This window comes from Centroberyx gerrardi, chromosome 17 (assembly GCF_048128805.1).
Source record: "Centroberyx gerrardi isolate f3 chromosome 17, fCenGer3.hap1.cur.20231027, whole genome shotgun sequence".
NCBI lineage: Eukaryota > Metazoa > Chordata > Actinopteri > Beryciformes > Berycidae > Centroberyx > Centroberyx gerrardi.
In genome coordinates, this window is record NC_136013.1 from 20130886 (window position 1) to 20154633 (window position 23748).

At 40.9% G+C, this 23748-nt stretch overlaps 1 protein-coding gene across 1 annotated transcript in view; it reads right to left on the reverse strand.

The window, feature by feature from the left end:
- The window catches only part of alk (ALK receptor tyrosine kinase), a 197952-nt gene that overhangs the window by 69013 nt on the left and 105191 nt on the right, over window positions 1–23748 (reverse strand). The window contains exon 4 of the mRNA XM_078289347.1: window positions 2793–2926. Coding sequence (XP_078145473.1) covers window positions 2793–2926 — 134 coding nt within the window. The remainder of the gene's footprint in view (window positions 1–2792; window positions 2927–23748) is intronic.

Sequence of the window (23748 nt, forward strand, 5' to 3'; positions counted from 1 at the left end):
GGCTAGTATAGGATTAGGACTTGGGTTTAGGGTTAAATTTAGATTTAGGATTAGGTTAGGGAAAGGGTTAAGGGTTAGGCATGTAGTGGTGAGGGTTAAAGTTAAGGTTATGGGATTGGGAATGAATGTAGTCAATGAAAGTACTCCCAAGTATAGTAAGACAAACATGGCTGTGTGTGTCTGTGTGAATTGTTGATGTTGGTGTGCAAATTAACTCTTTCTTTCTCCCTCTCTCTCTTACAAACACACGTTTACACATTAGATAGATAATCTAATGGGCAAATCAGGTGTCGCTGATTTGATATCAGGTGGCTGATGCTGGGCAGCTGTGAAAAACTCTGCCACATCAAACGGTGGATTGTTCCTTGTGACTAACTGTTCTGACCAGACCCCAAGTCCAAGCATCCCACTTGAGCCCAAATTGAAGAATTAGAGCTTGACAAATTTTTTACTGTTGAGTGATGCTCTTTCATCCAGAACTGAGCGTTGACTAGGCATAAGAGCTATTTCACTGTCAAAGAGGTGAAAAAGACTCTCTGTCTATATGAGTAGTAGTGAGGATTCAATTTGCTGGACCGTCTGCATCACTCGAGATTCAAAAAGAAACCTAGGAGAATGATTGTGTTCCTTTTGAAAAGACCCTTCTATGGTTTTATACAGAGATACAAAGTGAAGCCCTCTTGCATGCATTCTAGTGTGTATGTAACAAGGATGGGAAAAGAGTGGATTTTGAAGATGCTGGAAAAACGGCTTGACAGATGGATGGGCATTTTGCACAAGTGATCAGCACAAAATCCCTGGCAAGAAATCAGCGCAATTGTGAATGATGATAGAAAGGACTGTTTAAAAAAAGAAAGAATATTTCCAGCCATCCTTATTGCGGTACCTTGTTAGCATTTAAGCCGCTTTCACAAACTTTCTACAAAGGAGGAAAAAACAGCCTGAGCCAACCTTTTTGATGGCTTCATGTTCTGCGTAAAATGGCCAGAACAATGTTTCTGCGACCTGCAGTTGATCATCAACTAATAATCTGACTGTGTTACACAGCCAACTTGAAACCGCCTTTTATGCAGGGTGAAAGAAGATATCAAAAATACAGTATTTCTTCAGTCAAAATTATTTTTTCATGACAGTCTTGTGCTTCAAATTCTATAGTTTATCTTGATGGTTTGGGTTGCATCATTATATTCCCCTGAATTCTATAAATGTAGTGTCTGGTTTTTGTGTGAAAGGGTGAAAGGGAATTTCAGTATCATTCATTGTGATTGGGTTTGAAACCAACAAAGTTGCATTTCTAAATAAAGCTTTGTGACTGGCTTCTCAGTGTAAAAGAAGGGTTTTATAATTAAGCATATTCCCTGTAATGCAGATACAGTAGGCCTACAGCATATTACTGTATGTGCCTTTGAAGGGCATTTTTAGAGTCGACAATGAGAAATTAATAATATTATTGATTAATTAATTCCAACATATGTGCTGCTCTAGTTTTCAGAATAAAATGTAGGTTTCTAAGGACAGTATCTTGTAAGCAACATATTGCATTAACATAACTTTTGAATGTTTTGGAGTAAAGTCTGGCCAATGTTGGGATTCAATTTAGGCCAGGGCGAGCAGCTTTTGGTAGTGCATTTCTCTTGGTTATCTTTTACTTGATTATTCCTTTTCATGTGTGTTTAGCAGACTAACACGGCCTTGTAAACATCTCGGGCAACTTTTCCTACAGAAAATTGAAAACTGAAATGAAGCAATTTAAAACTATACTCGCAGATTATTCCTATTTCAACTATTTAAAAATTAAAATAAATATATATTTTTAATATAAATACATTTGGGTATTTTCATATATAACAATCTATTCTACTAAAACAACACATAGTTGATATGACATTTTATCCCTCTCGGCAGACCAAACAGCTGTCTCTTATGATAGACAAGGTTTTTAATCCATATTTCCTCAATAATGCACATTTGAAATGTATAAGCAAGGGTCGCTGTGCTCCTGTATCTAGCTCAGAGGAAATTGGATCAGCTATATTAATCCAATTTCAGGAGCTCTCGAGGTTGACAGAGAAGGGTACTATCTCAGTGTCACGCAGTCTACGCATTTCATTCCACAACATGCCGTAATGAAGTTAAAATCACAGAATGCAGCCGTGCAATTTCCAGTCTGAAACCTTTGAGCTGCTTTGGGAACTCAGTCACTCTGCAGGCTTGTTACTATCGCCATCAGCCAAATTTGTTCCTTGTTACACCCCAGGCTATTTAGTGTGCAGTCTCATTAGTTGAGTGCTGTGTATACCACTCTGTTATGAATGGGTTAAGCGAATGACAAACTTCTGAAATGTTGCTAATCAGTAAAGAACTTCTAGAATGTACACATGTACATCTGTAATTTATATAAAAACAAGACTAGTTATTGGGATGACCCTAATTAATTTGCCATTTTGAAATCTAAACTATAAGGTAAACAAATCAGATTTGGCACCTTTTAATAGAAAATAAATTATGATTATGTGAGACACATTTAGTGTACATGTCTGCCAAATGGGAAATTGTAAATTGTAAATATTAGAGCAACATTGTCCTTGTGGGAAGAAACAGAACATAAGACAACTGAAATGATTAAACTTAAGTCAGAGAAGGATCTCCAGTACTACCAGCTAAGATTTTCATTTTAATGTCTGGACCACTTCTAAAATTCCTACTTTTACCAGGTATAATACAAAACAGAAACAACACAAACAAAAAAACAGCAATACCATTTTGGCAAGAGTATGGAAGCGCCGACTTACCCACAGTGCAGTTGGTGGTGAAGCGAGGCTCGATGACGGCTGTGGTATCCTGGGGGATCCGCTGGTCGTAGCTGGCTGAGATCCGAAATGGCGATCCTCCGTGGGTCCCTAGGGTGAGGTGGACCACTGCCCAGCTGCCAAGGAGAGAGAGCAGGAGTAGGGTGAGTGCCAGGAGCAGACACCCGGGCTGACAGCAGCACCCACGGGGGTCGGGGGTCAGGGCGGGTCGGGCCTCCTCCGCCTGGGCTCCCGCAGCCTCAGGGGAAGGAGTGTCCAGGGCTTCAGTAGAAGCCGACAGGGGGCCCCCCTGACTCCCCTCCACTTTGGGAGGGTCCCCTTCTTCCTTTGTCTGGTGGTGCATGGCCCTCCTTTTGAGCCCACCCCTGGGTCTCTTGGAAGTTTAGGGGCGGCCAATTGCCTGCTGGAGCCTCACTTGAGATCCAACGGCTGGTGTGGAGGACCACCTAAGCCTAGTATTTAAAGCCACAAACTAAGCGTGCAGGTGTGCGTGTTTGTGATCCAGAGAGAGCGAGAGAGGAAAATAACGGTGTGCGTTCACACACCTCACACTAAGGCCAGGCTGCTGTGTGGGAGAGAGCTGCAGTCCTGCAACGAATGCCTTCCCGCCTCGACCACCGCCTGGCTTTGTGCAGTTCAACCATGTCCCTAATTTTATTAAGCAAATTGTGCTGATTTCTCTTTGGCTCCAGGCTCACCAGCGATTTCTCTCTCCCTCTCTCTCGCTCATCCCTCCCCCCTTGCCCATCCCTTTCCTCTATTCACATACAAGATATACTGCATATAGCATATGCATTGTAAATACCTACTTACCTAATGGGAATGTTATTTTATGAACGGCACCCATAGTATTCAAATTTGGAGACACACAATACACATCATCACACATTGAGACACACACACACACACACACACACACACACACACACTGTACAAGGGGTTAGATTGATCACTTGAATACATGTATTTCATCAATGCAAGTTATAGTTATAGTAACAGATTCATGATTGGACTTAATGCTACAGCAGAATTTGTCTGTCACTTCAGCCCTTCGTACTGCATATATTGGTATATTATATATTATAGAGCATCAACAAATCCCAATTCACATATGCACCTCACATTAAAAGATCAGAAATAAAACAGAACACAAATAAAACTACAAGTCTTTAGATAATTTAGACAATTTGTTGTTGATATATTGTACTGGTCCCACTCTTAAAGGCCAGACTGTCATTTACATAAAACACGGGCTGTTTTCCCATTCTACTAAATTAGCCTCTGTAAATGAAAAACACATTTCCGCAATGAAAACATTTCATTGTCAAGGCAGTTGAACTGGTGTGATACATATTCATTTTCCTTAATGTGAAGGCAATCTGTTCAACTCTTAACCTCCTTTTACTACATTTGATTTTTTTCTTTCTCAAAACACATATATTGGTATTATACGCGACTTATGAAAATGAATTACTGTTAAGTAAAAAAAATGAACATGAACTTTTTCTAAGGCTCGATTATACAAATAGGTGAAACTGTTTCAAACGTTCTCTTTCATCAATTCTCTAAACATGTATTCCATATTTCATGTTCACCCTTTGTGTGCATGTATACGTCTGTATGTGTGCTTTTCTGTGTATGCCTTTATCAGCAAAATATTGAGCCATAAGACTGTTGAAAGACAGAAAGAGGAACGAGACTTGCACCATAACGTGATGTTACTACTGATTTACAAATATAAAAGTAGATTTGAACCATAATTATCAAGAGATCAGACTTCCAAACTGACCAGTCCGTGGGAAATCTGTTTTACAAAATAATTGACAGCACCAAATTTAAACTATTGCAGTACTTTTTAAAAGATTGTAGGTAACCTATGTCATTGTTAATGACTTTATTTTCCAAAATGGATACACAGCGTTTGGATTAGAACTGTGAATCATGATTATAAAGAGTGCGCTGGGAGACAGAAAACTGCTGGCAACAGCTTCAAGGTTTATTTTGTGCTTTTTTTTGGTAGGATTGTGCTAGTAAGAGTGCAACACACATAGAGGCATGCGTACACACACACAACCCCCCCTAACTACACCAACGGGCTGTGAGCTTCTCTGATTTCCCCACTGTCAGTGCTTTACTCAACTGGCCTCCCATTACTATCTTTACCTCTTTCCTGTCTTATTTTTTTGCCTTTCCTTTTCCTCCATCACCTCTCACTTGTCTCAACCCTTTCCAGTCTCCTTTCACCCAGCTCTCCCTACTCCATGCCTCTTTCTCTCTCTCTCTCTCTCTCTCTCTCTATCCAGCCTTTGCCCAGAGTGTAGTGAAGGTGTTGACCAGATGGGAAGTGATATTATAGCACCACGGTACACTGTTAGAAAGGGGCTTTGCGGTGCGGGACCTGCTCCCTGCCATATCCCATAATAGAAAGGAAATGAAGCCCTAGATAAGGACTGCCACTGTCTCCTTGATAACCTTGAAATGATTTGCTGGCTGAGTAATAAACACATGGTGTTGCAGAGCCCACCGCTGGCTCGGCTGAGGGCCAATTGAGAAAAGGCCTTTCTGTTGACTGTGAGTAATCGGCATGATACAGTCCTAGGGGGTTGTAATTGCACAGCTAAATTTTGGTCTCCCTGTGTGTTACTTGCATGCAAGCATTATGCGCTGTAAAGGTTTATCTACAGTATTGTAAATGGATAAAACATGCAGTCATGGTTAGGACTTTGTCTTGGTCACAATTGTGTTCTGCCTTGAGCTACATTCCATTCAGCAATTTGACCTGCAAATCAGCAATAAAAGGAGAACATATTTACATTGTTGTGACCACGTGATGTGTTCAAAATGTAGAATTTGAGAGGTGCGAAAATGTCAACAAAGGCGCTCGTGCCTCGAAATGCGTTCACGCACGGGCCTCGCCGATAATGAAATGGACAGAGCTGTACTGCGTCCAATCCGAAGCCATCGACGTGCATGTGATCACTATCTGTTCGCAAAGTACGACGCCACACTGCGACTTGGTGATCGCGCAAGAGCCTCTGGGACCAACTGAATGATTTTTATGTCTTATCGCGCTATGTCTACGCTGGAGCGCGCACAACTGATTAACTGAGCAGCGAGATCAGAGCTGCCGGAGCACATCACTCATACATTTAAACCTAATTAATAGTGTGCCATGCGAGGCTCGGTGGTTCCCAATATAAATAAATAAAATGACAAAAAAAGCCTCCTCGAGCGGGAATTACATACATGTGACTAATCCGAACACGGATGATAATAATTCTCATTATGGCTTTCAGTATCCTAACAGCCTGTGGTTCATTTAAAAACCACTGACCCTTGCTCAGGCCGCACTGCTGGGTGAAAGCCTCCCCCGTGATGAGAAGCTCTTTGCCATAGCAAAACAAAACAAAACAAAACAAAACACAACACATCAGGACAGGCCAACTAATCTTCGCTGCCAATTGATCATGCTCATTTCATAATGCTATTCATTTATGCTTCCCTCTGTGCTCTGTTCTGGCTAATGCAGCCCTTTTCATTTTCATTTGGTGGTGGTGGTGTGTGTGTGTATTTCTCTGTGTGTGTGCGAGGATGTAGGATGCTTAAGTCCTAACCACATTAAGGCTTATTTGTTTCTTGGTTTCTGGTTTGCATTAGCTGTGTGTCGTATCCATCAAGAGAAACAATACATTAAGAACTGTGTTACATATTGGTTTCAAAGTGGTGATGTTTTTCTCTAATGCTGCGAGGCCTTGTTGGACAGACTGCCAGAATTACTGCAGGCAGGGAGACAGGCAAACACAGAGACAAACTGTTTATCTCTGCCCTGCTTGTGTGTGTGTGTATGTGTGTGTGTGTGTGTTCTTGTATTTCTGTCCTTGTTAAAATCAGTTTGAGTTTTAGAGGTTCGGAGCAAGGACATTTTTGCAAAGTACAGGCTGGGCCTCACTTCTTCGAGGGGTTAGTTTAGGATTCACTTTTGGGTTTAGTGTTAAGATTACACTTAGTATTAAATTTAGATTATGGTAAGAGTTAAGGTTAGTTAGTTAAGGATTAGGGTTAAGGGAATGAATGTAGTCAGTGAAAGGTCTTCATAAGGATAGAAGGATATACTGTGTGTGTGTGTGTGTGTGTGTGTGTGTGTGCAGCAGTCTGCACACAGGCACAAAAGCTGCTTTTTTTACCACTGGGAAAACTGATTTCTTTTCTTTGAATTTGTATTGAAATTACAGTCGTTCAGAAAGTAATCACACCCTTTGACTTTTGCATATTTTTCTGGTCTACAAAAATACCTTCTAATGCGTGAGTTCCATTTAAAGCACTCCATCCTCAAACTGTAATAAAAAAAAGATTTTTTGTAGTTGAATAAAATTAAGACTTCTGAAAAAAGTATTCATCCCCTTCGCTCAACGGTGTTAGTTTGCCTTGTGGATTTAAATTTCTTCAGCATTTTACATCATGCTGTATGTTGTTTGGCCAAGTTTTTAAAGTTTTTTTCCCTCCAACATTGTTCATGTTGATCATATTTGTGTTTCTGTTAACAAAGCTGACATCATGTCTCTTCCACGCATCTCAATGGAATTGGATTAACTTGCACATGACTCATGACAGTCCAGTTCCTATGGCTTCACATGGAATTACTGTATACTCATCATGCTCCCACAACAGCAGGAGATGACATTAAACACAATAAGATACAACTGGCACAGTGAAATTTCTCCCAGCAAGTTTCCCCGTTAGTTGAAAATAGAACAAATGTGTGAAAAGCCGAGGGGGATGAATGCTTTGAGATGTGACTGCCTTAATGTACAAAACAATTGTCACCCGTTCCAATCATAGACATATTTATGAATACTACCGCATTGGCTTAAATAACCCTTAGAGGAATGCGCACAGCGACTTTGTCTAGGAAACTAGAACTCGAACATTAATGAGTTCACTGACTTAAAAGGATAATAACAATAACAGCGACGACATCAACCGCCAATAATGTAGGACGTGTCAAAATCGTCCGTATAGTTCTCTGTAATGTTCACACAACCCGGTGATGCTGTGGAAAAAAAGCCCCACTTTGTTACCTATAATGTGCACGGTATCAACGCAACACAGCATATGGCATCAACAAAGCCATTAGACCCGCATCCTCAAGCCTAAGTGCATGAAATGGAAAAGGTTGTCAATCACGGCCAAAGTCCAAGTACGCTGTTGAATGCATCGGCAGTAAAAACCAAAGGGAGGGGGGAGGCGGTGGTGGGGGGGGGCGGGTCAGAAACGGAGAAACAGCTTTGCATGGTAATGGAATTTTTACCTCCTCAGAGGCATCGCCTCAGGCTTCGATCACAGCGCTTGGGGCCGGTTGTACATCGAAGTGGGTTTTTTTTTTTTTTCCATAGGCGAGAAATTGAATTGATTGAAAATTATGTTGCAGCAAGGAGGCGGCAGGGGTTAAGGAGTCGGGGTGGGGTGGGGGGGGTGGTGTGTGATTGTTGCCGGATCAGGATCTCTACTTAAGCCACATTGATTTTGACTGTCAAATGGCATGGCGCACAACAAGCGTAGGCTAATACGTCAAGAGAACTGCAGATTAGATCGAACGGCCCGACGTGGCCCGGCTGAATGAGCGCTACTTCCCCAAACTAAATGGGACACATTTGAATGCTATCTGTTGAGTGGGAAATCTGTTTCTCTATGGTGCAGCTACAGTGATTGGATAGACGCAGTAAGCTAGGGACGCAGGGTTGACTGATATTGTACTGAGGACAGGTTTTTGGCACGACGGCGGCTTTGTTGAGGTGAAGTGGATTAGATAGGCTTGTTGCAATTTCTTTCTCACACTGCCCTAAACCTAATTTTCCCCAAATACTTGTTAAAGGGAAGATGTACTATCCACCCCATTCAGGGAAAACTACACAGCTTTCTCTTCGCACACAACCGATTCATTATAAATATGCCTCGCTCACAACGATATCACCAAAATCATTTGATTATGGACATATAAACCAGGAGATTGCGGCTCAGTTGACAGTAATCTCAAAGCTTTTACACCATTTTGCAAACTTAAACTTGGAATTGCACTCAAGGCGAGCATTAGCCATTGTATTTTCAGCTGAGTCACACCTGAATACAGCTATCTCGCATGTCAGTGCTAAGCAAATTATTCTGTGATTGAAAAATGAACAATCTGCCAAGAGCAATTTCACTGTGTACTCTTACTGAGGATGAAAGGAAACCGAACCAAGCAAACAAACCCAGAAGGAAAAAAACAGGGAGTGCAAGTAAGTCCACCAGGGATTCATGTCAGTGTGGCAATTTCACATGCCCTAAAAACATAAACAGAAAAACTGTGAGGCGCAGAGAGCGAAACAAATACAGACAGTTTGTACTGTATTCCCCTCTCCAGTCACTCCTGAAATTCGGTCAGAGCGAATTCATACAGTAGTCTGGCTTGAAATAAAAGAGTGAGGGGATGGGAAGAAGCGGAGGAGAGTGGGTAAAGATGAATAGGCTTAACTCCCTTTGAACTCGGCTCCGACCCCAATGTCTCATGTCACGACTGACAAAATCTCTTAAAACACAACCCGTCATTTCTGCCCTTCAGACTCAAGGAGACAGATTCACATTCTGACTGTCCACACAACTGGATTGGATTTTAGGGATTATATGTATAGTGTTCCGCACCTGGTGCTAAAACATGTGCTGTTGGACGCAAATGAGATTCCGTTGGCCGTTATTCTAGTCTAGAATACATACACATGAACATTTCTAACATGCTTGTCAACACTTTTTACAAAGCGATATGTAACAAATTAGATTTTGGTTATTTTCTGCATGTGCCAGACTCCCTTTAGTTTGACTTCACTCATGTTAAGAAGTTTTAAGGGTGATGCAATTTGCTCCGCTCTGTCACTGTGCAGAGCAAATTGCTGTGAGTGGCCCTTGATAGAACACACTTTGCTTCCCCACAGTTTTTAATGGCAAAATAGCGAGTATCAAACTTGAAATATAGCGAACATAATTTGTGATAATTTTATAATATAATCGGCTTTTTTCCTAATTCTGTTAGTTTCACTTCATTGATACAAATGGTTCCATAACTGCTGCGGCAAAATCTAGTTTTAGGCTACAATGAACACACAGCCACTAAGTCATGAAACGTAGAGTAGCTAATCCTTCACACACTTTGTAATGCATACACTGTAATGTCTTGCAGATTTTCGACTCGAGAAGATGTGAGCTTGGAAGTATAACGTTCCATCTGGGTAGAGTGCAGTTTGGAGATACCGAGCATCAATGATTTGAGCTGGCAAAACGTTTGTTCTTTCTGTCATTTTAAATATTTAACCTCAGAAGGTTCTTTAAAAAAAGATTGCTGAAGATGCTGTAGAACCTTCAAATTCCGAGTTGACGACCATTCCCAAGTCTAGAAATGTGTGTCTAAAAGATAGTTTAACAGATGCCATTTCAATCTATTCCTGCAGTGTGTAGGTGTTATTTCAATCCCTATATAGTCAGGCAGAACGATAATGATAGCAATGACAGTGACAATTGCATTAAAGCACTTTCAAGGTCAATGCAATGAACAAACAAAGATATGTTCCAACTTAAGAATTGGTTGAGCATCAAGATAGGAGATAACACTCATGTCACAAATGTTGACTCTGTACTGTGTGTGTATTTAAATGTGTTTGTGAGTGTATGAGCGCATGAGCATGGCTGTTTTGTGTTCTGTGTGTATGTGTGTGTGTGTGTGTCTGTGCGCCAATGTGATATTCTAGAAATATGATTGAGTTTGCAGCTGTTGCCAGTATTTAGAAGCACTTTTGCAAGGAAGCTGTGATCCCTCATGTCTCAAACCTCTGCTAACAAATTATTAAAGGTCAAGCTGCATAAGAAAATGCAATGGGGCTTGAATGGGGCTCAATTACAATTAGAAGGGATGCAAAGAAAAAAAAAGGTACAAGAGAGATTAAGAAAGGCAAGACACAAAAGGCTACGCCAAGACTGATGAAGACAGATTAGGAAATATTAGATGTGCGTGATGGCGGTGCGTCAAAAGTATGACGGGCCTACGATCAAACCTCATCCCCATTTCCCGGGCTTCCTTCTCCAGCGATGAAGATTTTGCTGATGGTCTTTGCTAATGGCTTGAATAACTTGTACAACAGGTTTGATGTTCATTACTTCAGAAAGCGCTGTAATGAGATGAGCTCCTTGGCATCTACTGTTGAACCTCCCATCCTGGATGAATTGACTGAGTGGAGCATATTACAATGGGGAAAAGGTCGGGGTCCAGACACAGTGAGAGGCGGCATTGATGCACTTTGGGAATTATAATAGTTTCAAACCAAATGGGCCCCGACCAGCAGGGGCCCCCGTAACAACCAAAAGAATTACAGTGATTTTTCTCCGCCTGCAAGAACATGTTGTGTTTTCAATAATGATAATTGAGACGGCTATATGCATCAGTGGCTGCATAGACGTACTAATGTTAGAGGGGCCCAAGGAGAGCAATCAAGAATACATACGTAATGATGTTAGCAGGTGCTGATTTCTGTGTTATGATGGGGGCAGTGGAGCAGGAGGGCACAAAGAAGCTTTTGAAACAGGATCCTGCATCACGTTGTTCACCGCTGATTGGCAGGTGGCTTCAACTGACTGCCCATCGGCCGTGTAACATCACTCACCGTATCTCCCAGACTTCACCGAGGACTCAAAAAAGTAGCCGAGGTTTAGACAAAAAGGCACCAGATAATCCCGTCCCTAAAACAGAAGAACCCCAAAGACACAAACGAGAGGCTGTCAACTCTCTTGTGATTAAACGTTACCCCTTTTACGTCATGCATCATTTGAAAGCAGGGAATGCAACGCAAGATCAATAATCTATGAAATGCAAATCAAACAAACAAAAATATCTCCCACAAGGTTTTTCCATGTTGAGTCACATTTTGTTCATGCTGTATTTGTTGTGCTATTCATTGGTATGCTAATGTGGATGCTGTTGAATGCTGTTCTGCTGCATAATAATTGTCCTTTTGGGCTAAAAAAAAAAAAGGCCTATTGGGAAGGCGGTAGCCTCAGGGCCAGAGGAGAGGACCGGTAATGGGGATGGAGCTGGTTTGAAGCCGGAGACGGACATCTAAGAAAGAGACAAAATGCGCCGTCACCTGGTGGACTGCCAAAATCAGGAAAATAGGCACTGCCATTGAGATACACAATAAAGTGGACCAACCTCTGCTTTGTATTGATTCCTGGACATAACAGCCTAACCGGGAAATCTTTTGAGAAGGGTCTGGCTGCGGACCTCCATCATCAGTCCCCATTGGTGCTGTGGTTCTCCAAGGATAGAGGCGAGGGGGTAGCAGGTTAAGGTGCATGATTTCTTATGAGACTGAAGTGAATGTTGTTGTTTTTTTCCATCGTCTGTGCACCTTATTTTAAAAAATTGAGTGGATAATAACTTTATCTGCATAGCACTATTCTAAAAACAATGTTTACAAAGTGCTTCACATAAAACAAAACACAATGAGACAGCGCAGTAAAAATACTGCACTTAAATAAAATGAGAATTACATAAAAAGGGAAGAAAAAGGAGGAAACAATCAATAGTAATGAGGCAAGAAGCGAATGCACCACTAGTGTCTAGCCAATGCAAGTTGTCTCATAATTAGAGCGCTCTAATTTGGAAAGGACTTTGTTTACCTGTCAGCCGAAGCAGCAAATTCTCAATGGCTGGTCGAATTGGGCAAAAAAGACCACTGCGGTTGTATTGAACTGCACAAATAAGTCTGCTCTCTCCGCCGCCACCTGCTTAAGGTGGAGGCTGAATGGGAGTGACAGCAGCACAATGGCCTTTGTCATGCCATTATTTCATGTCTAAGACTATGGCTAGAGTAATCTGGCCATTGCTACGAGGGCAGAAGCTAATCATGTAACACTTGTATGCTTTGCCATGTATTGCATCCATGCCCCAAAGGCGAAAGCTGTCCAGGATGCACTAGCTATCTAATGCTGAGGGAGAGTGGAGAGCAATGGATTTGAAAAAGTTCTGGGGTTTTAATCATGGTGGATTGCAGTATATAAATAGCCTACATATAAGACTTTGGCTGATGTTCTGTGAGGGCACATTTGTCAGGTTTTAATATCTTCATATTATCTTCATGTTCTGATTATTTCCTATAAATACATACAGTATATATTTCCTATAAATACATACAGTATAGCTAGGTTTATATATTATTATTATCATTATTTTGGTGAGAATGGGCAGTCAATTAGAGGCAGCAGTTTCTCTAGAACACTATACCAAGTCACACTATCACTTCTGTAATATGGACTGTATTAAGACAGACAGTCTATTGGGCTGATTTGTTATAAGAAAGTTGAACCAATAGCATGTAGGTATTAGATCTATGCAAATTAATCAACTGAACAATGACAAATCTAGTATCACATCTGGGAAATTTGTAAATACTCCAAATTTGAAAAGAAAGCATATCAATTGTATTTTTCTAAGATAGTCATCCACAACATCGATGGATGTCTAAGATATTATGGTAAGTGATTGGACATATACTGTGTTACAGTAAGGTCACTGGCTTATATAATAAGCAGTGAAATACTGCAGAGGCAGCTGTGTGACGCAGCAGCCCAGTTGACTCTGCGCTGGTTCCTGCTACCAACAAGCATTCTTGGCTGCCGACATTTACATTTGAGACATTTGCTGATGCTGTTATTCAGAGCGACTTACAATGGATGCGACAGTAGCGTCTTCATATATCACCGGCTTGCAAACAACCAACAGTGGAGGAGTGCGAGCGCGAAAAGCCACAGCGAGGACAATACATGTGACAAATATTCCTGTCCCCACTAGAATGATCATGTATGATAGATAAGTGCTAGATGTTGACAGCCACGCCAGCCATTTTCAGCTCCATTCATCACGTCTTTGCCGTCTCTCTCTCTGCCGTCTCACTCTTTTCCCCCCTCTGTCATTTACTTACATTTCCTATATTTTCCTCCATTATCTCTGCCCTGGTCTGTTTATTGTTTCACACTCTCTGTTGCGCTTTCTCTCCCTCTTTGACTCTCTATCTCCTCATTCTCTTCCATAACAAGATGTCTGTTCTCCATCACCCCCCCCCCCCCTCCCCATCTGCTCCACCAGTCCTGTTCTGTGCCCCCTTCATGTGATCCCCTGACAGGGTTTCATCTCATTTGTTTTTTTTTTCCTCTGTCGTTTTTTTTGCCTCACTCTGCTGCTCTGAATAATTCAGAGGGTACGACGCTGCGAATGCAGTGACGTCTAATGATGTTGTGCTGATTGAAAGATCACTGTAATCGTGAGGTGGGAAATAAAAGGCCTGTGTCAAGGAACTGTGGAAACCAGATGGCGACCTTGGTTGTGCGGAGGAATGGGAATAGCAGCTCTCTCTGTGTGTCTCTCCTCTTCACACAGGCCATGGAAAGTTCAGTGTTTTAAAGTGTGGTCAACATAGCTGGCTCAGAAACTAGGGTACAGTCCCACATGAGACATGAAAATCCCATTTATCAACCTTGTTTCATTAAGCTAGTCTGTAACTCCCCCCCCCCACGACACGCACACACACACACACAACCCCACCCACCCACACTAACACACACACACAAGCTCTCTCTCCCAGTTACAGCACTCTCCATCTCTGATCCTCCGCTCACTTATGTTTTCTTCTCCCGACAATGTCAAATTAAATTGCATATCCAATTTAAATAAGGCTTCTGCTGTTGTACCTTACATGGCACATAATAAAAAAAACGGATACTCCCTGTGTACGCCTCATTTCAGTGATGAAAACACTGCTTCCCGGGCCTAAAATGCTATGAAATTACAAAGATGAAAGGCGTGGGGGGAGAGATCACATGGCTCCTTGCACTTTTTAATTATGACCCAAATTCAATTACATTGCAACCTCATACTTTACAGAGCCAACGGAAATTGCTCCAACCAAGTGACAGCACTTGTGATTAAACCCTGTTCACTTATTCACGTCAAAAGTGCTGCTGTTAATGCTAGTCAGAATTTCATAGCTTGTGGGGAAAAATATCGATCACTGAAGACAACAGTGAGCAGTTATCCTTGACTAACTGACTAGTTTATTACTTCATCTACCTGACACTTGATTGGTTACAGGATGTGCCACCAGACGACACCACAGGGGAGACGAGTGATTGATGTGTGAAAAATAGAACAGTTCTGTTATTCCAATGCTACCAATCAGACTCATGCAAGAATCCTAGTAAGCCATAAGATTGCTGATCTCCATTGTAGCTAAAGTGTATGTATTGCTTTGTGACAAGTAAACCAGAATTGGAGACACTTGTAACTTGTAGACATCCTCAACATTCTACTGGCAACTTTGCGACCATCACTTCTTGAAAAATAATCTTTTTTTTTGCTGGAGGGAAAGTAGTCAATCACTTCACGAGTGTAGGAGTCTGGCTTCCGTCTTGATGTAGACCAGGCCTGGAGGCACTGTAGACCACTAATCATCCTGTAAGGCGGCTGGAGAGCATGAATGCACTGCAGTGGAGTTAGCATGCTATGTTATTAGCCTCAGATGCTATATTGAATATGATGTTAGACTGTAGCAGTAACTTGACAGATTTAATGTGCAGAAACAATATGTAACCTCTCTTTATATTCTGTGTGCACTGTTTGATGAATTTAATGAATTGAATTAAATTAAGCTAGCTAGCAAGCAAGCAGTACAGATGCTAGGCAGCCAGCTAGCTTGTTAGCTGGTCTGGTTTAAGCTTGGCATCAAAGCAAGCTAGCTTTTGCAATGCTGTTAGGATGCTGTAATTACACAATATGGGTCATAGCCTACTAAATGCCACCAAGTAGCCCCCTTATCTTAACAAAGTGACATAGCATGTCTCTGGTGATGACAGTGTCTCCTAAATGGCTTTCGAAGCATGTGGGTGAGATGTTGACTTTTCTTGTGTATAATGTTCATTCATATGTGAACAGGTCATTATGAAGAAGGCGACACAAGAGCGAGTTTTACTGAACATTTCACTGAATGTTCATTTTCTTGATAATGAGGCTCAAATGATTTAGCTTTTTCTCACTTTACTTTAAATATTTTACTGCACTTTGAAAGGGAATATATAAGCAGTATTTACTTGAAAAACTTGGGCCTGGGGTTATGTAAAAGGAATGTTTTCCATGTTTAAATAGGAAACACAAGGGACTGGTTGTTTGGCTGAGAGCTTGGAAGTAAAATATATGCTCAAAATTGAATGCAAATACAGTGTAATACATATGATTTGGTTCTGATGAGGACTGCTGGCTAAACCACACATCAAAGTTGGGACTTACAGCAATAATGCATCTTTTAGGGAAAATATTAGGGGATAAATAGCTTGACATGTGAGGTTTCTGACAACAAGGCAAGTGGCAAAAGTATGTTGGATGTAATGCTGTTTTCCTTTCATCTTCACCCTTGCCTTAGCCTAAATTGACTTCTTGTGTCATCCTCAACAGAATTAAGGACCTCTTGCCTTACCTGAAAGGCATGAGAGGAAAAATAATCACTTGATGAAACAACTTATATTGACCTAATGATCTTCATGAAGGCTACAAACTCAGCAAGGGACTTTATGTGCTTCCAACTGTTCCAAATTGTTTTGTTTTTCATTGATTACTGTTGTTTCTGTTCAGAGCTTTAACATGGTACATTACATGGTAGGGGTCAATAAATTGTTTTGTTTCAATATTAAGTATTTAATCAAAAAGTTCATTTTTAACTTTTTCTGATGTAAAATGGGCCTCCTGTAAAATGAAATGAGCCTGGGTTCATGGTGTTTGGTCATATATAGTAAGCATAAGTGGTTAGAAGAGGGTGACAGGTCGATGCTGCATATAAATAGCATATGATGTGAGAATCAGCTTCAAAACCAGCATTTTCATTTCCATGGCTGACTCCAGCATGTTATATCAGCTAAAACTGACATACTGTCTCACACCTACCGTATGTATTAATTGATATGCAGTACTTCAGACATTGAGATCTTATGCAAGCTGGTGTATCAATTCAGCATTCAGAGTGTGTAATCCCGAAGGTGCCATGTAGCTGTTATGAGGCGGTTGCCAAGGTGTGATGAATAAGCTATTACCCAGAGTTGATGTTAAGCGTTTCCAAACGTATCAATATATCTATTTGAGAAACCGTCACCTTGCTACCTGCACCACACCACCTTCACCTACAGAGTGCACCAGTCTTTTGTTTTTCCACTAAGAACATCTGCACAGTTTCAAGTTGCAAGTTCTTCTGCATGGGCAAACTGAAAAACCTTTAATGGTGCTAGGCAGCACTTCTATTAAGAGCTAGAAAAGGAGCACTTCTCTTCATCATTTGAAGGAGGCCCTTTTTTGATCATGAAGTCTTGAAACCAAACACAGTGCCCTTCCAAATACAGTGCCCTTCAAAATAATTGGCACCCCTGATAATAGTGTGATGAAAAAGCTGTGTTGGATAAACAACACAAGCAAGAGCCACATGCAAAATTGAGAAAATAGTATCCATACATTGAAATGCACGAGGCTATAGTTGCAGCTTGACTGAGCCTCTTTTTCAGGAAATATGATCTGGATGAATGATCATGCAATCTGCAGCCATGTAGAATATATGTACACTCTAAGTGAGGAATTCCTGCCTGCTCTTGTAAGTGTAACTTTTGTAGAGCACAGAGCCCTTTTAATGCATAACCTGTTTTTCATCATGGCTGCATGGTTCCACCAAGAACCTTTTATCAGAAAAAAAAAGGAATGAAAATCCAATTACATAGTGAGTGGAGATTGACTCCCTAGAACTCAACTATTTTGCAGGTACCCCTTTTTGACACTGAATGATTACAATTTAGTGTTTGTTATAGCAATAATACCCATGGGAAGAAAACAACAGAGATTGCAAACTAGCTCCTTGGTTACCAGAAGGATTGACATACCAATATATAAAGCAAAGCTATCGTATGGAACACGTATTTGGACAATCAGATTGCTTGGGTGAAATTACCTGTTGGATCGGAACTGGTGACTTTCAGATCATCTCTTTGACACATTTATAAACTGAATAAGACAGATCTCCAGCACCAACTCTTTGTTCTTATTTATTATGACAGTGATAGTGGTTCATTTATTCTTGTCTAAGAATCCGTGGCCAAAATGACACGTTTGACCCCAATGTTTGGAGTATGGTCATTGGAAACTATTTGAATGGTCTAATTAAATAGATTTTTCCATAGGTTTTCTGAGAACTAATTAGTCTCTTAGACTACATTATCACATATGAGAACAATTTGGTAAATTGTTTGTTCCATGTAAGGCAGCATAATTGTCAACATCATATTAAAGATTAATAGAGTGCAAACTAATTCCATTCCATTCACTCGATGTTGAAAAGATTAATTTGCAAACAGGTTCTCTGGAAAAAAGTTCTAATAACTACCTAAGTAAAAACCCTTTTGGGACCCATGTTTTTTAGTGTGTAGACTTAAACGAAACCATGGGAGTTATGATCAGATAAATTAGCTTTGCAACAAAGGGTGCCAGTAATTCATTAAGATAAACATCTTTTTGTGAATACAATTTAGTCTTTATATAGTCTTTTTGGTTTTGCTCATCCTTACCAGCAACCCTGGAGGGCAGTGTAAAAAGTGTGGTTGGTAATGACACTGGAATGAAAAGCACCGTGTGGAATAAATAGACTGGGGATTGGGTTTTATTTCATTACCCTCCTCCAGAAGGATTTGTCTGGTAAAACAAATTTAATTACTGACATGAGTGGGATTGCGCAGTCCCAAAGACATATTTTGGTATGTGCAGAGCGCCGCTCCACAATAACATTGCTTGATATTTGCTCAATCTCATTTCCATCTCAGAATTTTGTGGGGAATAGAAAACTGTGACTTGATTTTCAACACTCTGGGTCAAAATAGCTCAGACAGTACTCACCCTTATATGGTTCCTAGCAACAGTTCTGAGAGAAAATGTTCTACAGCACTTTGTATAAAAAGTGCAAAAAAATGCAGTTTACAGCAGTATATAAAAGGTTTGACACTGGCCATTCTCATAATTATCATCATGGCTAAGAGTGCGACCTAAGGAAAGGCTATGTGTTAGATCATAGCATAAGTTCATGGCATTATGTGTAAGAAATAATGCAGGTCATTCTCCACAATGTTCTGAGAGAGAGCTGTTAAGGAGCAGCTAAAACATGCAGAATCATTTTTACATGTCTGACATGAACACTCCTGTATATAGCAATCATGAACGCCACCTCTGCTGCTGTGTTCCATCAAATCCGTCTGTGTCTCTGCACCGTCTCTCATTCAAATGGAATGAAACCTCTGTCATTCAAACTCAATAAAACTGGGTCAGGGTGACTGACATGTAGCACAGTGAAAAAGCAAAACCTTATTGTGAATAGGCACTGAGAGAACACTTTTGCTATGAAATCTTTATGTAACTAGGGGAAGATGAAAGGAGAAACAACTCTACTTTGCCATAGCCTTTGTCATTACAAACAACTGCTAGACAGTTTTCTGTCTCTCTAATTTGCCTGGTGTGTTTGCAAGACTTCAGAGAATCTATTCTAAACCTAACCCCTGCATTTCAGGCTAAGAACTATGGAGAAAGGCTAAAATGTAGACGTTGATGTCTTTTGTTAACATTAAAGTATGTGTGTTTGTGTGTGTGTGTGTGTGTGTGTGTGTGTGTGTGTGTGCATGCACGCCCAGATCTTAATGATGAAGAATCTAAAGTTCTCTGCAGTTTGGGGGAAAAGACACAATGTTAAAAAACATTTCAGTTCAAGAGAGGAAGAAACAATTCATCTTCTGTGTCTTTTTCAACCACCTTGCATAGTTGAAAAAGATTTGTGCAGATCGAGGAGGTAATATTGGTAAAAGAATCGTTCACATAAGAAAGGAAAAATTTGGGGCTGGTTGCTGCAATGCTTCCATTATTAAAATGCGAGAACAAGATGGTTGGTCTAACCTTCCTGCAGGCAGAACGGTGCTAAACTGATTCTGCAGGTTTTACTTCTTTCTGGTAATAAATCCACTTGTAACTATGAAAATTAAGTATCTTAATAAAGTGTTAGGCCAACACAAGCCACTTGCACAGCCTCGGTGTGCCTTGGTAGAGATTGTAGAAGCATTTTAATCACTTTTTTAGCAGCATGTGACTTTATTCTATCATGTCATGGTTGTAGAAGAAGCAGCCAGGCTTTGCTCAAGAATCTTCATTAAATGTTTAATTGGGTAAAATGTGGTGAGCGAGACGGCCATGACATATGGCTTTCAGCTTTTTCAGGCTCATCAAACCAATCAGTAATCACTCCTGCACTGTGGTTGTGGTTTACGGCATGATTGAAATGCTACACACATATTACTAAGGCAATTTTTAACTTTGTATCAATTGATATGTATCTGGCTTGCTCTCCAAGGCTGAGTGGACCATAACCATGTCAGGAAAATGGTATTATTATCTGGTATTATTTTGTTCTTATTTTGGTGGTTCTGGTTTGCTTGAACCTCTTTTCCTGATATCTTTTCAGCACCTCCCTGTTGAGCACTTCTTCATTAAGCTTTTTTCCTTGTTACCCCCCTTCTGATTTCATGCGGTAGGGTCAGACCAACCCTGGAGATAATCACAAATACTCTGCAGTGCAATATGTTCTAACAGCGACTCAAAGAGTTGAAAAGAAAGAGTGAAAGGTTGAGTAAAATCCACACAAAATTGCTTCAAAAGTCTTAATCAGTCATCAGTATAGTTTGTATGTCTGGTCATTTTTCAGTTTTATCCAAGATAAGATGATTCTTGGGGGTAAATTGGATACACAGTGCCTCTCTGAAAAAAAACACCTTGGGTAGAACAGATGCTACATTGCTTTTACATATTATTTCAATAGTAGGCCTTGCTGTACAGACCACGATGTCTGAGCCTTGTGGGATTCATGGTATTTCCAGCCAAAGTCCTGGAACAAGCTGCAGTTGCGCCCCCAAATTCAAACATTCAAAAATTCGGAACACAATCGTCAGCTTGCGTTGCCCTGCTGGGCTCTATAGACTGAAAGGTAAAGTCGGCCGGTGGGCACCAGAGTACACATGGCTCTCCTCAGAGACCGGCCTCCCTAGCGTCCTGTTTCACATTCAACCCCAGCGGTGAGGGAACACTCAAGCATAGTTTAGCAGTGGGGACGTGAAGCCCATAAAACACGCTCAGTCCCAGAGAAGATTTATCATGGGCTCCCTCGCCGCTGCTGCCAGCACTAGATTACATGTCAAAAGTGGCACGGCGAGCAGATATTTCAGCCAATAAGCATGGGCGGAGGGAGAGCGGGGCTCGTCTCGGGAGTGATATTGCACGGCCTCGCGGAGAGAGGGACTCGGGCTGACCCTTGAACCTATTGTTCTTAAGAGTGATGGCTGACCATAAACCTGCCTGACATCATTGAGGTGAAATGTAGCAACAGGGGAGGCAAAACGGATTACAGGCCTGAGGGATAAGATACTCAGAATGGAATCTTCTCACAGACTGAGTACATAACTGCATGGATGGTTTCCATACCATTGTGCAGTTTCACTGGAGGTAATGAGCCCATGGCAAGAGTATTGTACAAATCATTACAGACAGTATTTCATTCAAAGGAAAACCATAGCACTCCTTTTCCCCCACACTCAGGATTAAATAATCGAACTGGGGATTTTTATGAAAAGAGCTGCTGGCTTGCGATTGTAGATCAATGTAGACTATTTGGTCATGATTAAAAGAAAAACTGCTGCAGATTAATTTTTTCAAAGACAGAACATCAATCAGCCTGAGTTACACAGACACATGGAATACATAAAATGCATCTAACCATGTCCAGAGTGTAATTAAACCCTCCTTTGACATGGATCAAATGAAGTCTACTTGCACTCCAACCATGATATCAACTAATTCACATCTGAGAGGCTGCCCACTTAGCTATAATTAAAAGACTGGGTGTTTATAAAGTATAACTTTGTGAAACACAATGGATGGCAATTGGACATGCTTTGGAGATGCCATCTGATGTAGTCTTTTGTGTGTCCTGAGGAACACTTTCTGTGTAAGGGGTTTATGCATCTCATTTGGCTCTTGACATGTTTGATGAAACATTCAGTAAAAAGGAGTCAGAACCTTTAACATCCTCATTTATATCACATTATGTAACTGATGAGAATTATGTTGGGGATTTCAAAATAAGGTCCCTTAGGCCAAAAAACAAAATGCCTGATTTCCAGAACTTTTATGAGTGACTGTCTCTTATTTCAGTGCGTTTCAGTCACAGTGGAATAAAAATGTTCCCAAACTCCCTATAGAAAAACAACACTCTGGGATGAGTTAATATACTTGCTGAGCTGCCTGCTTCTTCCACCCCCCTGTCAACCCCCCCCCCCCTTCTCTCTCTCCTTATGAGGTTCCTATATACTGTGGACATTTCAGCATGCAGGCAAAACGATGAGATGGGGTCCAGCTGACCCCAGTAGCAGTAGTTGCTTCTTCTACTCCCCGAATCTCTTATGTATATCTCTAGCTTGTCACTTTACATCAAAGGAGGAGGAACCCTTGGCCGTATGATCTTTGCGAACCATTGCTGACACTTGCAATTGATGGAAAGCGACCGGGCTGCAAATATTTCTTCTGCTCCCTGAATCTTTTATGGATAAATTTAGCTTGTCACTTCACATCAAAGGAGGAGGGACCTTTGGTCATATGATCTTTGTGAACCAACTCTTGTATGTGTTGTCACTGTATTGAAGATGTTGGGTTTTTCCATAAATATCCAGATGGAGCCATGGAAGGAGGAAGCAACTCAACTAATGGCAACACATTCTGCACAGAAATAGAAAGAGACACGTGTTGCACTTTCCACATGACATGCACAACACTGTAATACCTGTTTTGTACTATTGTGAAGATTTCAAATAGTTCACTCGTATGTGACTTCCAAACAATCCCTTAAAAACATTGGAATGGTGCCATTTCAAAAGACTTAAAAAATAAGGCAAAACTTAATCACATTTATATGATATATTTATGGCCACATCAGGCTCATCTGCTGATTAAGTCAGTTTTTAGCTTTTGGCAGAACCCCCAGCCACAAGGTCATACGAAGAAGCCACCCTGCCACACATTCTTCTTCTCATTTATGTGTGTAGGATTCCCCTTTTCCTTTGGCCAAACCTCACAGCTATCTAAGGATCATTCCAGGCTCCAGCTTCATGCAATTAGAATTAACAAAAGACATGTTGCCCAGAGGCAAAAACCTTTTGTCTTTCTCAATCTAACCCAGCAGGTCTTAAGCAATGGATTATCACTGATGGCAGGGAACACCCAGTACATGACAATCTCTTCCCATGGCATAAATCCATTGCTTGGCATTGAACCAGATGGCTCTCACTCAATATTGTGTGTAACCGTGCCTATTAATGGCAGTGCTTCATGTCGCTGCGATTGTGATGCCTATACAAGATTAATTTGATTAGATTGCGATCAGAACATTCCATTGCAGCTCTCTAAACCATGTTTTTCCCTGTTAATCGTTTGAATTTGACAAAAATAGTACTTGGACATGAGATGAAAATAGCTGCTAGTTTCACAAGGATTACAAATGAGCTCTTAGAGTACAATGTTTTTAACACAGCATTGAGATAGATGTCATAGACACAGAACACAGGTCACATTTTCTCATCTCTCTCACCAATGCAATTTAAAGCTAAGTTGTGTTTTTTTTCCCCTCAAGGGCATCGCAGAACCACAGTCATACACTAAAGTTAAATTGTAAATAATACATGGCCGCCACGACCATGCTGCAATTTGTGACCAGCCTTTAACCCTTCGAGTGCAGTCAGGCTTCTTGTGACTCTCCTC